Source organism: Nanorana parkeri, unplaced genomic scaffold (assembly GCF_000935625.1).
Source record: "Nanorana parkeri isolate BGI_ZX_2015 unplaced genomic scaffold, ASM93562v1 scaffold1606, whole genome shotgun sequence".
NCBI lineage: Eukaryota > Metazoa > Chordata > Amphibia > Anura > Dicroglossidae > Nanorana > Nanorana parkeri.
In genome coordinates, this window is record NW_017307874.1 from 53,011 (window position 1) to 67,620 (window position 14,610).

Sequence of the window (14,610 nt, forward strand, 5' to 3'; positions counted from 1 at the left end):
TGAACAACATGTTCTGATGAAGGAAAGCCCATTACCCTGAACTGAGGACTTTATCATTTAATTATCAGTAAAGTCTGGAACCAAACCACTGATCAAAATGACTCTTCACTTGAGACTCTCCACGTGGCACATATAAAAAAGCTGCTTGTCCGAGTAACCAACAGCTTTCCTGCTACCTCCCTGAGTCAAACAGCCAGGACTAGGGTGAGCTTTGGGTTTGTGTCAACCATGAGTTCAACTCCAGCTATTTGCAGTTTACAGAGCAGGTGAACATTATGGCTGCTTGCCAAACCTCTCTGTGTCCTAGCAATCTGCACGGCGTCATTGGTTAACTGCTGGCTGGTGTTAGGAGCATGTGAAATGCTCCTATGCCTGTCGCGACCACTCAGCTCCATCTGGTGGTTGCCTCTTGTAGCTGCACTTACTACCCCAGTCTAGTCAGCTGCCGGTTGATAAGGCTAATCAGCCTAGTTACACGCCCCTCACAGCCTGGGGGTTGGTTAGAGGTGCTCTATTTATGCATGCCCCAAGCCCAGGGCTCTGGGCTTGTGATAGTACCAGTCTTGTCTTGCTCTGTCTACACAAGCCTGTATCCTGATCTTGAATCATAGTCCTGCCTTGATCTTGAAACCTTGTCTTGCCTTGGATCTTTAATCCTGTACCTGTTTTGTTTCTTGTATCTAGTTCTTGTCTTGTATTTGTTTACTGTTCCTGTCCTGTATCTTTCTTTCTGTTCATCTTGTACCTTGACATCAGTCAGTACTTCTCCTTGTTCCTTGGGGCCGCCGGCGAACATCTATGGCCGGAGTGTATAGTTGAAGCATCTGAGTACCGGTTGGCATTTATTGCCTTATGGGAAAGGCGGCTGCTAAAGGTTACACAACTTGCCACTATACACTCTGACCAAGGTGTCTGTATCCGGTCCTAACAGCTGGGCCGCCCAGTGTCATTGACTGCTAGGATGCAGACGCGCACACCGTAGCCACCAATGATGATCTGAAGGACACTTGGACATTCCCTAAACCCAGATTTCTGCCTGGATTCTGCAAACATCCAAGCCAACTGAACCCAGGCCAGTTCACTCATCATCACCCAGGACCCATACGTGCAGTGGCATCACAAGGGGGTGCGGCCCGCACCTGGGTGACACCATTGGAGTGGTGACTCCAAAATGACCGACAGTCATGAACCGACCGCCCCGACAGTTTCGGGAGAGAGGAGGGGACCCGGCAGCATACCTTATCCCACCGAGTGACTGTCCCCTCCTCTCTCTGCCGGCGTCCATCTCCAAAATGGCAGTTATCAATAAGATCGCCGCACATGCACGATGACTTCACAGCGGGGTGTCACCCGCTAACCGCTCCGGGTGACACCTGGCCTCAGGACGCCCCTGCATAAGTGGCCCCAGCTAACCACTCTCGCTGATGCATTTCGCCCCCTACTAGAGCAAGAGGTCATAGGGAAATAGGAGCATTTATATGATCATTGCAACACTCCCAAAAGTGCATTTCCACATTTACAGATGAATTGGGAAAACAACTTCTTTGTTACGTGTTCTCATTCAGAAAGCATAATTGCTGCTAACATTTTATTTGCTCTTTTCTGAAAACTGCAGCTTGCACTCTACCCCAAGGCCTGCTGCAAAGAAACATTATTATACAAACCAAAGTGTGGAAGATGACGGAATTTACATTTGTATCCATATATCCTAAGAGGGAAAACTCCCCAAGGAAATAGTATCTAGATAATGAAAAATAAACATGGGAGGAACCCAAAAAAAGGGAAAAGCAAAAAAGAGAAAGAAAACGGGGGCTTCCTAGGGACACTGGTAGATTATCGAACGAACATTCATACGAAAAATCTCTGCAGAACATTTGATAATGCCATCAGACACTTGTTGAATGCTGTTAGACATTTTGTTTGTTTTAAACATTTGATTTTGGAATGAATGGAGTTTCCTGAACAAAAAACACATTCACTGTTGGAATTTTGGTCCTTGGTGTCCTCATGTCTAATGCAAGTCAATGGGCCTGCATTAGATGGGATGAAGTCAGTGGCCCTTAGACCACCAGAACCCTGGGGAGAAGAGGCTGTGGGCAATGACCTTCCTAGCTTTTTTGCCTCCGTAGGTGGCGGCAGGTGCGGTAGGGGGTGGATGATGGGGAACACTGCATTTCGCCGAGCTCCTGACAACCAGTGACGTCACTATTTGCCAGGAGCTCGGCGGGACACCTGCAAGAATGTCCCAGGGCGCTAAGAGCTGGGTAGAGAGAGATGGTTATGGTCCTTACACATCTCTCTGCCCTTCTCTTAGCAACCTGGGACGCTCTGACCAGTAAGGGGGCGGCAAACCTTGTGAAGCAGAGCGTCCATGCCACTCTGCCTGCCGTCCACCCCACAAGATGCCTCCTAAGACTGGTCAAGCAGCCAGGCAGGACCCAGGATCAGGTGAGTATATCTGCTTTATTTGACCCCCCTAGGCAAAATGAGAACTTAAAGTTCTTCTTTATTAATAACATATTATTACTTTATATTACATATAATATGTATATGGTAACATGGTTAAAGAGGTTATTGCCTAGGGTGTTGCCTTGCTCTAACTTCCCTGTAGGCTACAAGGGAGGGAATACAGGGAGACATGACACCCACTATAGATTGAACTCTACACAGCTGTGTTTAATACATACCAGTGATGATGCCACGAAGAGCAGAAGGTACAATCTGAGCATAAACTCCATTTTCAGATGCCGGAATTGGCCTCAAAACACGCTGTTTTGTTGATCTCGCCGCGAGTAATGAGAAATAGAAAAAAAAACCTTCCCTAGCGACAAAGCCTTCAGACTCCGGTCCAGGGCTCTGTAACAGATAAAAAAAAAAAAAAGAGTTAGAAGAAAGAGACAAGAAATTATACCAATACAGTCTCTGCGCTGCCCGGAAAATGACAGTGAAATTGAACCGCGGAATATTGTATTTTTCTTTTCAAAAGGCCGTTGAAGCGTAAGTGTTTTTTGAAGGACGCTCGACAAAAGAACTGGCTACCGAGATAAATGTATTGGCGGTACAGACTCTCGGCGCTTTCCCACAATGCTGCCCTCCGACAGGAGGAGGCGTGACCCCCCACTACTCCCTTCGCCCGCTGTTGGGTTCGGTTTGCACTATTTCTAGACAACAACAGACATGCCGGGTGCCTTTGAGTGCAAGCATCATTTAAAGGGGATCTCTGCTTTAGCTATAGGTTTATCCTAGCCTCTATAAAGACTCCAATTCTTGCAGAATTCTTGTCCAGGGTGGCTGGTCTTGTCTCTGCCCCCTCCTGTACTAAAGACCAATCACTGCTGCTCTCTCCTTGTGCAGGGTGACTGGTCTTGTCTCCGCCCTCTCCTGTAATAAAGACCGGTCACTGCCGCTCACTCCTTGTGCAGGGTGACTGGTCTTGTCTCCGCCCCCTCCTGTAATAAAGAACGCTCACTGCTCCTCTCTCTCCTTGTGCAGGGTGATTACTCTTGTCTCCGCCCCCTCCTGTAATAAAGACCGCTCACTGCTCCTCTCTCTCTTTCTGCAGGGTGACTGGTCCTGTCTCCTGCTGTGTTATGTGACAGTTTTTCTAAAACAATACAGACCAATGATTTTCAGACAGTGGTGGAGTACAAGCGCACAGCTGCAATCGCTGTTACCCTGGGAGTTCTGCCACTGACTTAAAGCTGTAGAGGGTCTACAAATCCCAGCAGTAAATTATATAGCAATGCAGAATACCACCAGCTGTAGAGGACTACAAATCTCAGAAATACATTATACAGCAATGTAGAATAATACCACCAGCTATAGAGGACTACAAAATTCAGCAACACTTTATACAGCAATGTGGAATATCACCAACTATAGAGGACTACAAATCCCAGCAATACATTATACAGCAATGTAGAATACCACCAGCTAAAGAGGACTACAAATCTCAGCAACACTTTATACAGCAATGCAGAATAATACCACCAGCTATAGAGGACTACAAATCCCTGCAATATACAGCAATGTGGAATACCACCAGCTATAGAGGAGTACAAATCTCAGCAATACATTATATAGCAATGCAGAATAATAGCATATGAATTTGCAACATACTCTGTGCTGCCACTCTGCTCCAGGGTACTGGCCTGATATCTTGGGCAGAGGGTCCCAGAAGAGGGAGATATGGAGGATCTCAGGAGGGGGAGATGTGACAGAAAGATGAGCTCATCAGTTAGCTTGCTGCTTCTCTTTTCACTGTCCAGTCACAGTGAATGTTACTGAACTGCGGCAGAGAAAACATCAGGGTTCCGGTATTGCCAGCCAGGGCTGTCCTGCATTGCAGAGCTGTACAAAGAGTGAGCCACATGCTGCTCCAATCCTAGAAGTACTGGAAGTTTCCTTCGGCTCTCAGCGCTGAACAGAATGGCGAAGGAGAGAAGGAATGGTAAGTATATGCTGTTTTTGAGGGCTAAGGGATTAAAGCAAACCTCTTGCTTTGCATTGAATGGATGAAGAGCGGGTTTGCCTTAAATACCTTTTAGCTAGTTGTCTTCTTTGCTTCCAACTTTTTCTCATTTAATTACAGAATCTAAATTTTTTAAAATCTGGCCGGTGTCCTTTAAATCCCAAAATGTGGGCAGCATTTCCTGTTGTCTTCCGAGCAGAGACACAATGCAGAGAGGAGCACAGCTACGGCAACAAATAAGAAATAATGATATCCATATGCTTAGAACAAGTGGCGTCTGTGTGAGTTCCGGTTCACTGCTATAGTTATAAAAATATCTCCATGCGTGGTGCCTGTCAATGCGTTCGAGGACACAAAGGCGCAGTGCTCGGTGAATGATGGGGAAGGCATGCAGGTTAGGCAGGCAGGAACATACGTACAGAGAATAAATCAACAGCTGGTGAACTCCCAACAGCTTATCATTTATTTATTTGCTTATTGTCGTAGCATGTAAACCAAGTTTGCTCCCTAAATAAGGGACCGTTGTTTATGCCGCATGCTCAGCTGATGCCCTAGGCGCTGTGAATGAATGTGGATTTAAAGGGAGGCTACAGATCATCTTCAGAAAACGCACACTTTGGGTCATTGGTGTGATGTGGAGTTGTACATATCTCCACTTATGACTCTTATTCCCTAAGATCACACTTAAAGCTATAATGATGCACAGATACCGTTACCATTGGTGCGAATACTGAGCATTTGCATGAGTACTTGATCTTGATACCAAAAACTGATACCGGTGCTTTAATTATGCAAATTGAAGTGGCTGCCTTAGGTCCCACACTTGTTGGGGACCTCGCAGCAGCCTTCTTGAGAACTATGGGGTGCCTGTTCACAGTGCCGCAGTTTGGCTACCACTGCCTTAAGAGTTCCCTTCACTGGAACTAAGGGGCCAAGCCCAACCCCTGAAAAACAACCCCACACCATAATCCCCCCTCCACCAAACTTTACACTTGGCACCGCCAAACCCAGACATGTCCATCGGACTGCCAGACAGAGAAGCGTGATTGGTCACTCCAGAGAACACATCTCCACTTCTGTAGAGTCCAGTGGCGGCGTGCTTTACACCACTGCATCCCACGCTTTGCATTGCACTTGGTGGTGTAAGGCTTGGGTGCAGCTGCTCGGCCACGGAAACCCATTCCATGAAGCTCTCTACGCACTGTTGTTGTGCCAATCTGAAGGCCACACGAAGTTTGAAGGTCTGTAGCTATTGACTCTGCAGACAGTTGGCGACTTCTGCTCACTGTGAGCTGACCCCGCTCTGTCACTTTACGTGGCCTACCACTTCCTGGCTGAGTTGCTGTTGTTCCCAGTTGACCGCGGAGTATTTAGTAGGCAGGAAATTTCACGGAAAACCGGAATCCAATGATTTGGAGGGGTGTCCCTATACTTTTGGCAATATAGTGTATATCAGATGAAATGCCTACTTAAACTTTCAATTTTTACTGGAGTGCACCTTTAAGCTCCATTAACATTTAACACACAAGGCTGTCAGCAGACAGATATTGTTTTGGCGCGGCGAGTCACTCTCTTCCTATTTAATGAGAAGGAATTCATTCCTGTGCGCGTTTCTTCGCAAGTACAGAATCCAATTATTAGCTAAGCAGCGTTCTGGTGTCTCCGAGAGATGACAGAGGGAGAGACAGAAAACAGCGAGGAAAGAACGGGGCACAGGATGTCCTCGGTGACATTCACGCTAGTCTTGGTTCACTAAACCGCTGTAACTTCATTAGCGGGATTCAGAGCACATAACTCCCGACGCTAAGCAGCCCCGGATTAGGTTATGGCGTAACAAAGCAAGGCGATGTTATCTGGCAGGTGGGTTTGGAAAAGGATAATTAGAATTTTCATGTTACCATGGTGATTCTGGTGCAGAGATTCGCAAGTTTACGTCCTACACCGTCCTCTGTGCTGCTACCATTACTACCGTCTCCTCGTTCCGGCCCCGGCGTCCTTCCCTGACCCTTGAGTTCCTCGCTGCACCAGAGGGAGAATTGGAGGAGAAGAGGAAACTATTCTGCCGCTTCATGAAGCAAAAGAAACGAAAGTCTCAGGGAGAGAGGCGCCGGTGCTACAGGAAGTAGATTTCAAAGTGTATGTATAGGTAGTGAGGTCTGACAAACCCTAAACTGTGTGGGATGAATGGGGAAGTTGTAAAGTAGTCACCGCTCCAAGCTCTCTCCCGGGAAGGACTACAATCTCAGGTTTAGTTTACTACTTTGTATTGAGATTGTAGTCCATCCCGGGAGTGAGCTTGGAGCGGTGACTACTTAACAACACACACAGGGACCATGGGGAACAAAAGTAGCCCCCCTCCTGTTCCTGTCCTGCACCTCCCCTGTGCACCTGCCTTCATTAGACTGAGAATTGAGATTGAGGGACTTGAGGTGACTGCTATCTGATAGACTGTTTTAGGCCTCATTCACACCAGGGCGGCAACGGTTCAGTGCTGTTTCCGCTCGATTTTTGAAAGGGCATTTTTAATAACGTTTTAGCGCTGCAACAATATAAAAAATGGGCAAAAATGCGCTGATCAGCGCATTTCCATTGCAGGGATCCCAAAATGAAAAAAGTGATTTCAGGGAGGTGCCCTTTTTCAAGGAGGTGATCCCTCCTGATACCCCCTAAAATGATGGCAGATAGCACAAGAAGCAATAGCTGGTGGTTATTTTTTTGTATTCTGACAGCTGCTGCCGTCAGAATAAAAAAAACCAGCATAGGAATGAATAGCTAGATTGCTATTTTCCTATTTCAATTTGCAATAGCAAGCTGGCTATTGCAACAGCCCTCTGATGCTGCCAATCAGCAGAGGAGGACCTGATGGAGAACTTCAGCAGTGGGTGGGTGCAATAGCTAGTCTGCTATTGCAAATTGAAATGGCCAATAGCAATCTAGCTATTCATTCCTATGCGGTTTTTTTTCTGAAATCCGGCGGCTCCGATGTCAGAAAAAAAAAAAAAACAGATGGCAGGGAAAGGTTTACTCTGCTAGATGGAGCAAAGTAAACCATTCCGGTAGAAAATGTTTCTCTCCCGGGCGTCCAGGAGCCGCTATCTAAGAGCGGGAGACTCCTGGAACATGCGGGAGAGCTGGGATGTCTGCCATTGAAATCTATATGGAAAACACGCTGATCAGCGCTTAAAAAGTAGCTCAGGGAACAGTTTGGGTGGCGGGTGAATTGAAACATGCAATTGCGTGATTGGGCCCCATAGGGATACATTTGTTTTTTACTGTTGGCGGTTCAGTGCGGAAAAATCCGCTCAACCAAACCGCCCTGGTGTGAACGGGGGCCTCAAAGTGACACTAAACTCAGAAGTTACATCTTAAAAATACATTCAAGCCCCTTAACTATGAACAAAGTTGTCACTTTGAGGCCCCCAAAAGTAGCCCCCCGCCAGAAGGAAGGACAGCGTCGGCACCAATTCAGAGATGATTGGAGGATCTTAGTGAGTAAGGGATTGGAGATACACAGCTCTAGTAGTTACCCTTTAAAACAGTTTGTCTACCATATCCGTAACCAAACAGTAACAGCAGAAAAAAGGACAAAGATGAACCCACCTCAGAGCATAGGTGGTCCGAAGGGTTAACCAAGGAATGGGACAAATTCTGTCCCATTCCTTGGTTAGCCCTTCGGACCACCTGTGCTCTGAGGTGGGTCCCTCTTTGTCCTTTTTTCTGATGATTGGAGGATCTACAGCCGAGTGATACACAAATAAGATACATTGTTTTTCATAGTTAAGGGACTTGAATGTATTTTTAAGATTTATCTCCTGAGTTTAGTGTCACTTTAAAAACAATCCGTGTTATTAGGTGTCACAAATCTTTCTTCGAGTACCCTTGCAAGAGATGATAAACCCTAGAACAATATATTTTTATATACGTTGTAGTATGTGTGTTTATCCTTTCCTTATGTAATAAATAGCTTGGATTTATTTTGTATCCATACTGGTATTTATTAGGGATGCACCGATATATTGGGCGCCAAAACTTATCGGCCGAAAATGGCACTTTTGGCATAATGCCGAAAGTGACCTTTTCCTGCCGATACAGCGGCACATCCCAGGTTTCTCTCCTCCCCGCTGGGCGCTGCTCTGCGTCCCCGCGTGAGGAGAGAAACTGTGATAGCCGGCCGAGCGCTGAGGGAGGAGGGCGCTGTGAGTGGCCGGCGTCTCCTCAGACACTGCTCAGCCCCCTATCACAGTCCTGCAGAGCGGTGTGTGGGCGGAGACAGGCCGCGCTGTCACAGGAGGCTGAGCTCTCCTCCATGCTCCGCTCGCTCAGCCTCCTGTGAAAGCGTGTCAGGATGGAGAGCGGGTACGAGCAGTCGGTGATCAGTGATCGCTGAGTGTTTGTACATAATTGAGGACAGAGTATGGTTACTATATCCTCAATTATGAACGAATGGGAAGTGATCTACATCACGCCCTGTTCATTCATGATTGTGGATATAGTAAACATACTCTGTCCTCATGTTATGAATGAACAGGAACACTCAGTATAGAGGATTCCTGGTCATTGATAACAGGGGCTGCAGAAAAAGAGATTGAGAACTGTGTTCTCAATTTCTTTTTCTATTTTAAAAGGGAAATATCAGGAGTCTGTTTAGACCCCCAATATTTCCCCGAAGACCCTAAAAGTAAAGTAAAAAATCAAAATATTTAATACAAAATGAGTTAATAAATAGAAATAAATATTAAAAAATTAAAAAGTTTATAAAAAATTTAAAAAATTTGAAAAAATTAAAATAAAAACATTTTCAGTATCGGTTTCAACCTGACAAAGTTTCCTGAAAAGGTCTTCCACCAATATGGCAGAGGATGTGAGGTGCTAGGTAAGTTCAGGGTGTAATCTAAGTCAGTAGATGAAGTTTGTTCTGCTATAATTGTACAACCACCTCATATCGACTGCTTTGGCCTCTGCAGGGAGAGAACACGCTGCCTATGTACTTAATTGGTCTATTGTTCAGCATGCGCCGTTTATATATGGAATGGAGTACCAGCATGGCTGTTGCCTAGCAACCCCATCTTCCTTAATGCAAATGTATAGCTCTGTCAGTGTGAAACGCGTCTCGGCACTGCAGCCAGCGCGCAAATTACACGGCTGTCATGGAAATAGTTGGACACTAAGCTCCTTCTTTTGACACCCCGCAGCTCCTGCTTCGAAGGAACAAAATGTGCAATGAAGGACAAAAAGAAAAAAAAAAAGGAATTTGAGCTGTACAGCCGATGATGGAGCAATTTGTATTTCAATTTATATTTAAGTTCACTTAATGGTACAAACTTCTGAAATTACGTGTCTACGTAAATGCGTGCACATGCATGCGTACATTTCTCCCCGTTTTATTCCTATAAAATATGCTGCAGGTGCATAAAAATGGTCATTGCTCTGACAGAAATCCAGTGAGCTCCTAACTTCCTGTTTGGGAACTTCTGCTGCACTGAAATCTCAACCAGCGTTGTCAACCCCGCCTACTGGACTATAAAACTCCCCCATATCCCCGCTCCTCTCTGTCCCTCTCCACATGCATACTCTGTCCCTTTCCCCAGCAAAACATTGCTGCTGCCTTCAGGGCCGGAATTTACTCTCTCTGCTGTCCCAAGGCCAGGTTCCTCAATGCGCCCCCCCATTATTACAAGTGATCTTGGCATCACCGGGATCACTTGTAAACAAGCGGCGGCTTCCCCGCTCTACATTTATCTCTGGTTGCCCAAAGCCGGGCTAAACGTAGAAAACAACTACCCGCCCAGCGCCCGGAACTGCATTTCCCCGGCGTCGGGAGATTCTACACCCCTGCCGCCCCTCTGCTCTCTGCTGCCCCGAGGCTGGGTCTCTGTGGCCTTGTTGGAAATCCGCCCCTCGTTGCCTTGACTCCCAAGGGCCCGCCCACACACTGTGTGCAAGGCCAGGGCTCTTGGTAGATATAGTTCTGGGGGCATGCCACTCATTGCCTGGGCGTGCACTTTAATATCAGGTTAAAGAGGACCCGGGTAAGCCTGCCGGTAGGTAATCCAGTGACAGAGATCCTTTGCGGAGAGAAATTCATGGCCTGCTTGTTTGTAAGTGAATGGTATTTGCCTAATTGTCATGCTGATCCAACAGCTTCAATACCTTCTCAGCATCTTACTGTGAACAAGTGTGCGGATCAGGAGTTGTGAATCCACTTTGACTGCGTGTCATCAGTCTGCTGCAGGCAGGAGGAAGCAATTCCTCAGTCTCCCCTCCCCCGTGATCAGTCTGCTGCAGGCAGAAATAAGCATTTCCTCAGTTTCCCCTCCCCAGCGATCAGTCTGCTGCAGGCAGGAGGAAGCATGTTCTCAGTCTCCTCCTCCAGTGATCATTCTGCTGCAGGCAGGAGGAAGCATTTCCTCAGTCTCCTCTCCCCCAGTGATCAGTCTGCTGCAGGCAGGAGGAAGCATTTCCTCACTTTTCCCTCCCCCAGTGATCAGTCTGCTGCAGGCTGGAGGAAACATTTCCTGTCTCTCCTCCCCCAGTGATCAGTCTGCTGCAGGCAGAAAGAAGCATTTCCTCAGTTTCCCCTCCCCCAATGGTCAGTCTGCTGCGGGCAGGAGTAAGCATTTCCTCAGTCTCCTCTCCCCCAGTGATCAGTCTGCTGCAGGCAGAAAGAAGCATTTCCTCAGTCTCCCCTCCCCCAGTGATCAGACTGCGGCAGGCAGGAGGAAGTGTTTCCTCAGTTTCCGCTCCCACAGACATCAGTCTGCAACATTGTATCTTTGTAGCAAGTCACCAGGTGAGAGGCTGCGGCAGGGGCTGGTCTCTGTAAGACATTTGTGAACTGCCTAGGCAGCAGGATTGACATGATTGCATCATCTCTGGTCCTGTATCTCAGTCCGGGAAGTAGATGGGGACCCCGGATGATACCTGAACAAAGATGGCTCCCTCCTTCAGGGGAGAAAAGCAGATGACGGCGTTGTCAGGGGGAGCACTGTGATCTCTGTGAGAGGCAATCAATACCTGCAAGTGTTACAATGACACGCGTGGACTTAACATAAAATAATGTATCTGATGTTAGGTCATCCCCAAACTAGCCCCGCCCCCTCCCCCCAATCCGCCCAGCTCCGATCTGCCAGCGCTGACTGTCGGAACAGACAGGGGAAGGGGGTGGGTACAGCTGGCTCTGCCTCTAGATAGGCAGAGCCAGCTGTCAGTCACGCAGCTGGGCGGATGCCGACACAATTGTCGGGATCCGCTTCAGCTGCGGCGTCTCAGTATACCGCGAGCTGTAGCTCGCGGTATACTGAGCTTAGGGTGACGGGAGGACGCTAGTTTGTGTCCTCCCGTTACCCTAAGGAGAACTATGGGGAAAAGCCTTAACCCCGTAGTTCTCCTTTAAAAGTGGAAATTGGCGAGTTAAAGGGCGAGTTGGAGAAGGAAGTAAAATCAATCATTGAATGGCGGTCCAGGAAACCCCGCTGCCACGCTAAGGTCATAATCTGCACTTAAAGGCGTAGTCCACCTTTTGCAAAATGTACATGTGCATCAGTTACATTTTTTGCATTGAATCCTTGTAACCTTGGACCTTGCACGGTCCATCACCATCATGGGACTGTATTGCAGTAGATGCTTATATTATGATCGTCAACGCTTCTGCCAGACTCATCCACCTTACCAACCGCTCGGTGCCGCCACCCCTCTCTGCCAATCCCTCCGCAGGCTCCCGCTTGCCCAACGAATCAAATTCAAATTACTGACAATAACATACAAAGCCATCTACAACCTCGCCCCAACCTACATCACCTCATCTCCAAATATCACCCAAAACGTCCTCTCAAGACCTCCTGCTCTCCAGTTCCCTCACCAACTCCTCCCATGCTCACCTCCAGGACTTCTCCAGAGCTTCCCCAACCTCTTGAACTCTCTACCCCAATATGTCCGCTTATCTCCTACTCTGTCCAGACGATCCTTGAAAACTCATCTCTCCAGGGAAGTCCCTTGACATAATAACTGTCCTTTTCCGTCTTCCATCAGCTGATCCCACACAACTATTACCTTTTTGTATCACTTGCCCCTCCTACTAGATTGTAAGATCTCACAAGCAGGGCTCCCCTAACCCTCCTGTATTGAAATTGTATTGTCACTTTACTGTCTCCCTCCATTTATTAAAGCGCTGAGCAAACTGTTGGCGCTATATAAATCCTGTATTATTATAATAATAGTAATAATAATAATTAGGGATGCGCCGGTACCGATATTGTAGAAAGGCATCATGGCACACTCGCAAACCAGCATGTAAAACAACTTGTCTCACCACTAAGGACAATGACAGAGGTTTGGATACACGTCTTCTGCAAAGGATGTGTAAGCCGCACTGCCGCGCCAAGGCACCTCTTATAGTGCGGTCCTATGATGCCTTTCTACTGTTCTACTGTTCAAAGCCCATTTCGTGTGCACCTTACTGTATAACTGGTGACAAATTGTTGAGTGCGTTTGTCGTTTGTTTGCGGTACCGATATTGTGACCCCGGATGATACCTGAAAAAAGATGGCTCCATCCTTCAGGAGAGAAAAGCAGATGACGGAGTTGTCAGGGGGAGCACTGTGATCTCTGTGAGAGGGAATCAATACCTGGAAGTGTTACAATGACACGTGTGGACTTAACATAAAAAACAATGTATGGGTGCCGATACCGAGTATTTGGGTGAGTACGAGTACTCGCCCAAATGCTCCCAACGCCTATTCCGATAGCGGAGCTTCCAATGTCAGCCGGCAAGTCATCACATGCTGCCCGGCTTCCTGATTGGCCAGGAAAGCCGGCTCCATGCTCCCTCGTCAGCAGGGAGCATGGAGCTGGCTTCCCGGCCAATCAGGAAGCCGGGGGGGGGTTTATTAAAGGAGAACTATGGGGTTAAGGCTTTTCCCCATAGTTCTCCTTAGGGTAACGGTAGGACACAAACTAGCGTCCTCCCGCCACCCTAGGCTCAGTATATAGAGAGCTGCTGCTCGCGGTATACTGAGACGCCGCAGCTGACGCGGATCCCGACAATTAATTAATACAAAGCCTGCCGTGATTGGCTCAGCGCGGTATACTGTATGTAGCCAAAGCTACATACAGTATACCCGGCGTATAAGACGACCCCCGGGCAGTGTTTTTGGGTCTAAAAACCCGTCTTATACGCCGGCATATACGGTACTTACCTTTCGTAATTTTCCTTTCCTGGTGCCTATCCATGGCAGTATATGTTTTCCTCCCTTGTCTTCTAAATATTTTTGAGAATAGTAGGCCTACCAGTCTTCTTTTATAGATTTCCATAGGTCCTGTGGGTTGGATGTGAGCAGAGCACCAACCATATGCATGCTGCCAAGAAGACATAAGGAAAACAGAAAATGTTATATTTAACTTCCGTAATTTTCCTTTCCTGGAGCCTATCCATGGCAGCATATGTTCCCTCCCTTGTCTTGTAGATATTTATCAAAATGGTGGTCCTATCAGTCTTCATTCTTTTATAAAGTTATATACTGTAGGTTCCGGGGGGTTTGGATGTGGGCAGAGCACCAACCATATGTATGCTGCCATGAAGGCATCAGGAAAACTGAATACTTACCTTCCGTGATTTTCCTTTCCTGGTCCCTATCCACGGCAGTATATGTTTCCCTCCTTTGTCTTCTAAATACTTTTGAGAATAGTAGGCCTACCAGTCTTCAATCTTTTATAGATTTCCATAGGTCCTAGGGGTTGGATGTGGGAAGAGCACCAGCAATATGTATGCTGCCATGAAGGCATCAGGAAAGGAACATTTTGGAAGGTAAGTATTCCGTTTTCTGTTTTTCTATGGCATTAATGATATGAAGGCCTGGATAGGAGGCTCTCCTCAAAGGCTTTTCCTGCAAATGTCAGGAGCTGGGAACCCAGATGCAAAAAAAAAAATGTTGTGACAACCTACCAAAAACACAATTTTTTGCTGGATTGACCCTTTGAAATCATAAGCCATTACTTTAAAATGTTCCTGTAGCGTGCGTTCACCATAACGTCTCCTATTTACAGAACAACGATTGATATTACATTAGAAATGACAGACAATATGTAAAATGGTATGTACTGTACATGCTCAGATTATGAACATCGTTTTAAAAGTACCAGCG

The 14,610-nt window shown here is 47.0% G+C and overlaps 1 protein-coding gene across 1 annotated transcript in view; it reads right to left on the reverse strand.

The window, feature by feature from the left end:
* Positions 1–2,799, reverse strand: part of LOC108799025 (pituitary adenylate cyclase-activating polypeptide type I receptor-like) — a gene marked incomplete at its 3' end in the record, with an annotated part of 48,688 nt that extends 45,889 nt beyond the window's left edge. Inside the window, exon 1 of the mRNA XM_018570835.1 lies at positions 2,688–2,799. Coding sequence (XP_018426337.1) covers positions 2,688–2,738 — 51 coding nt within the window. The remainder of the gene's footprint in view (positions 1–2,687) is intronic.
* Between the last annotated feature and the right edge of the window lie 11,811 nt (positions 2,800–14,610).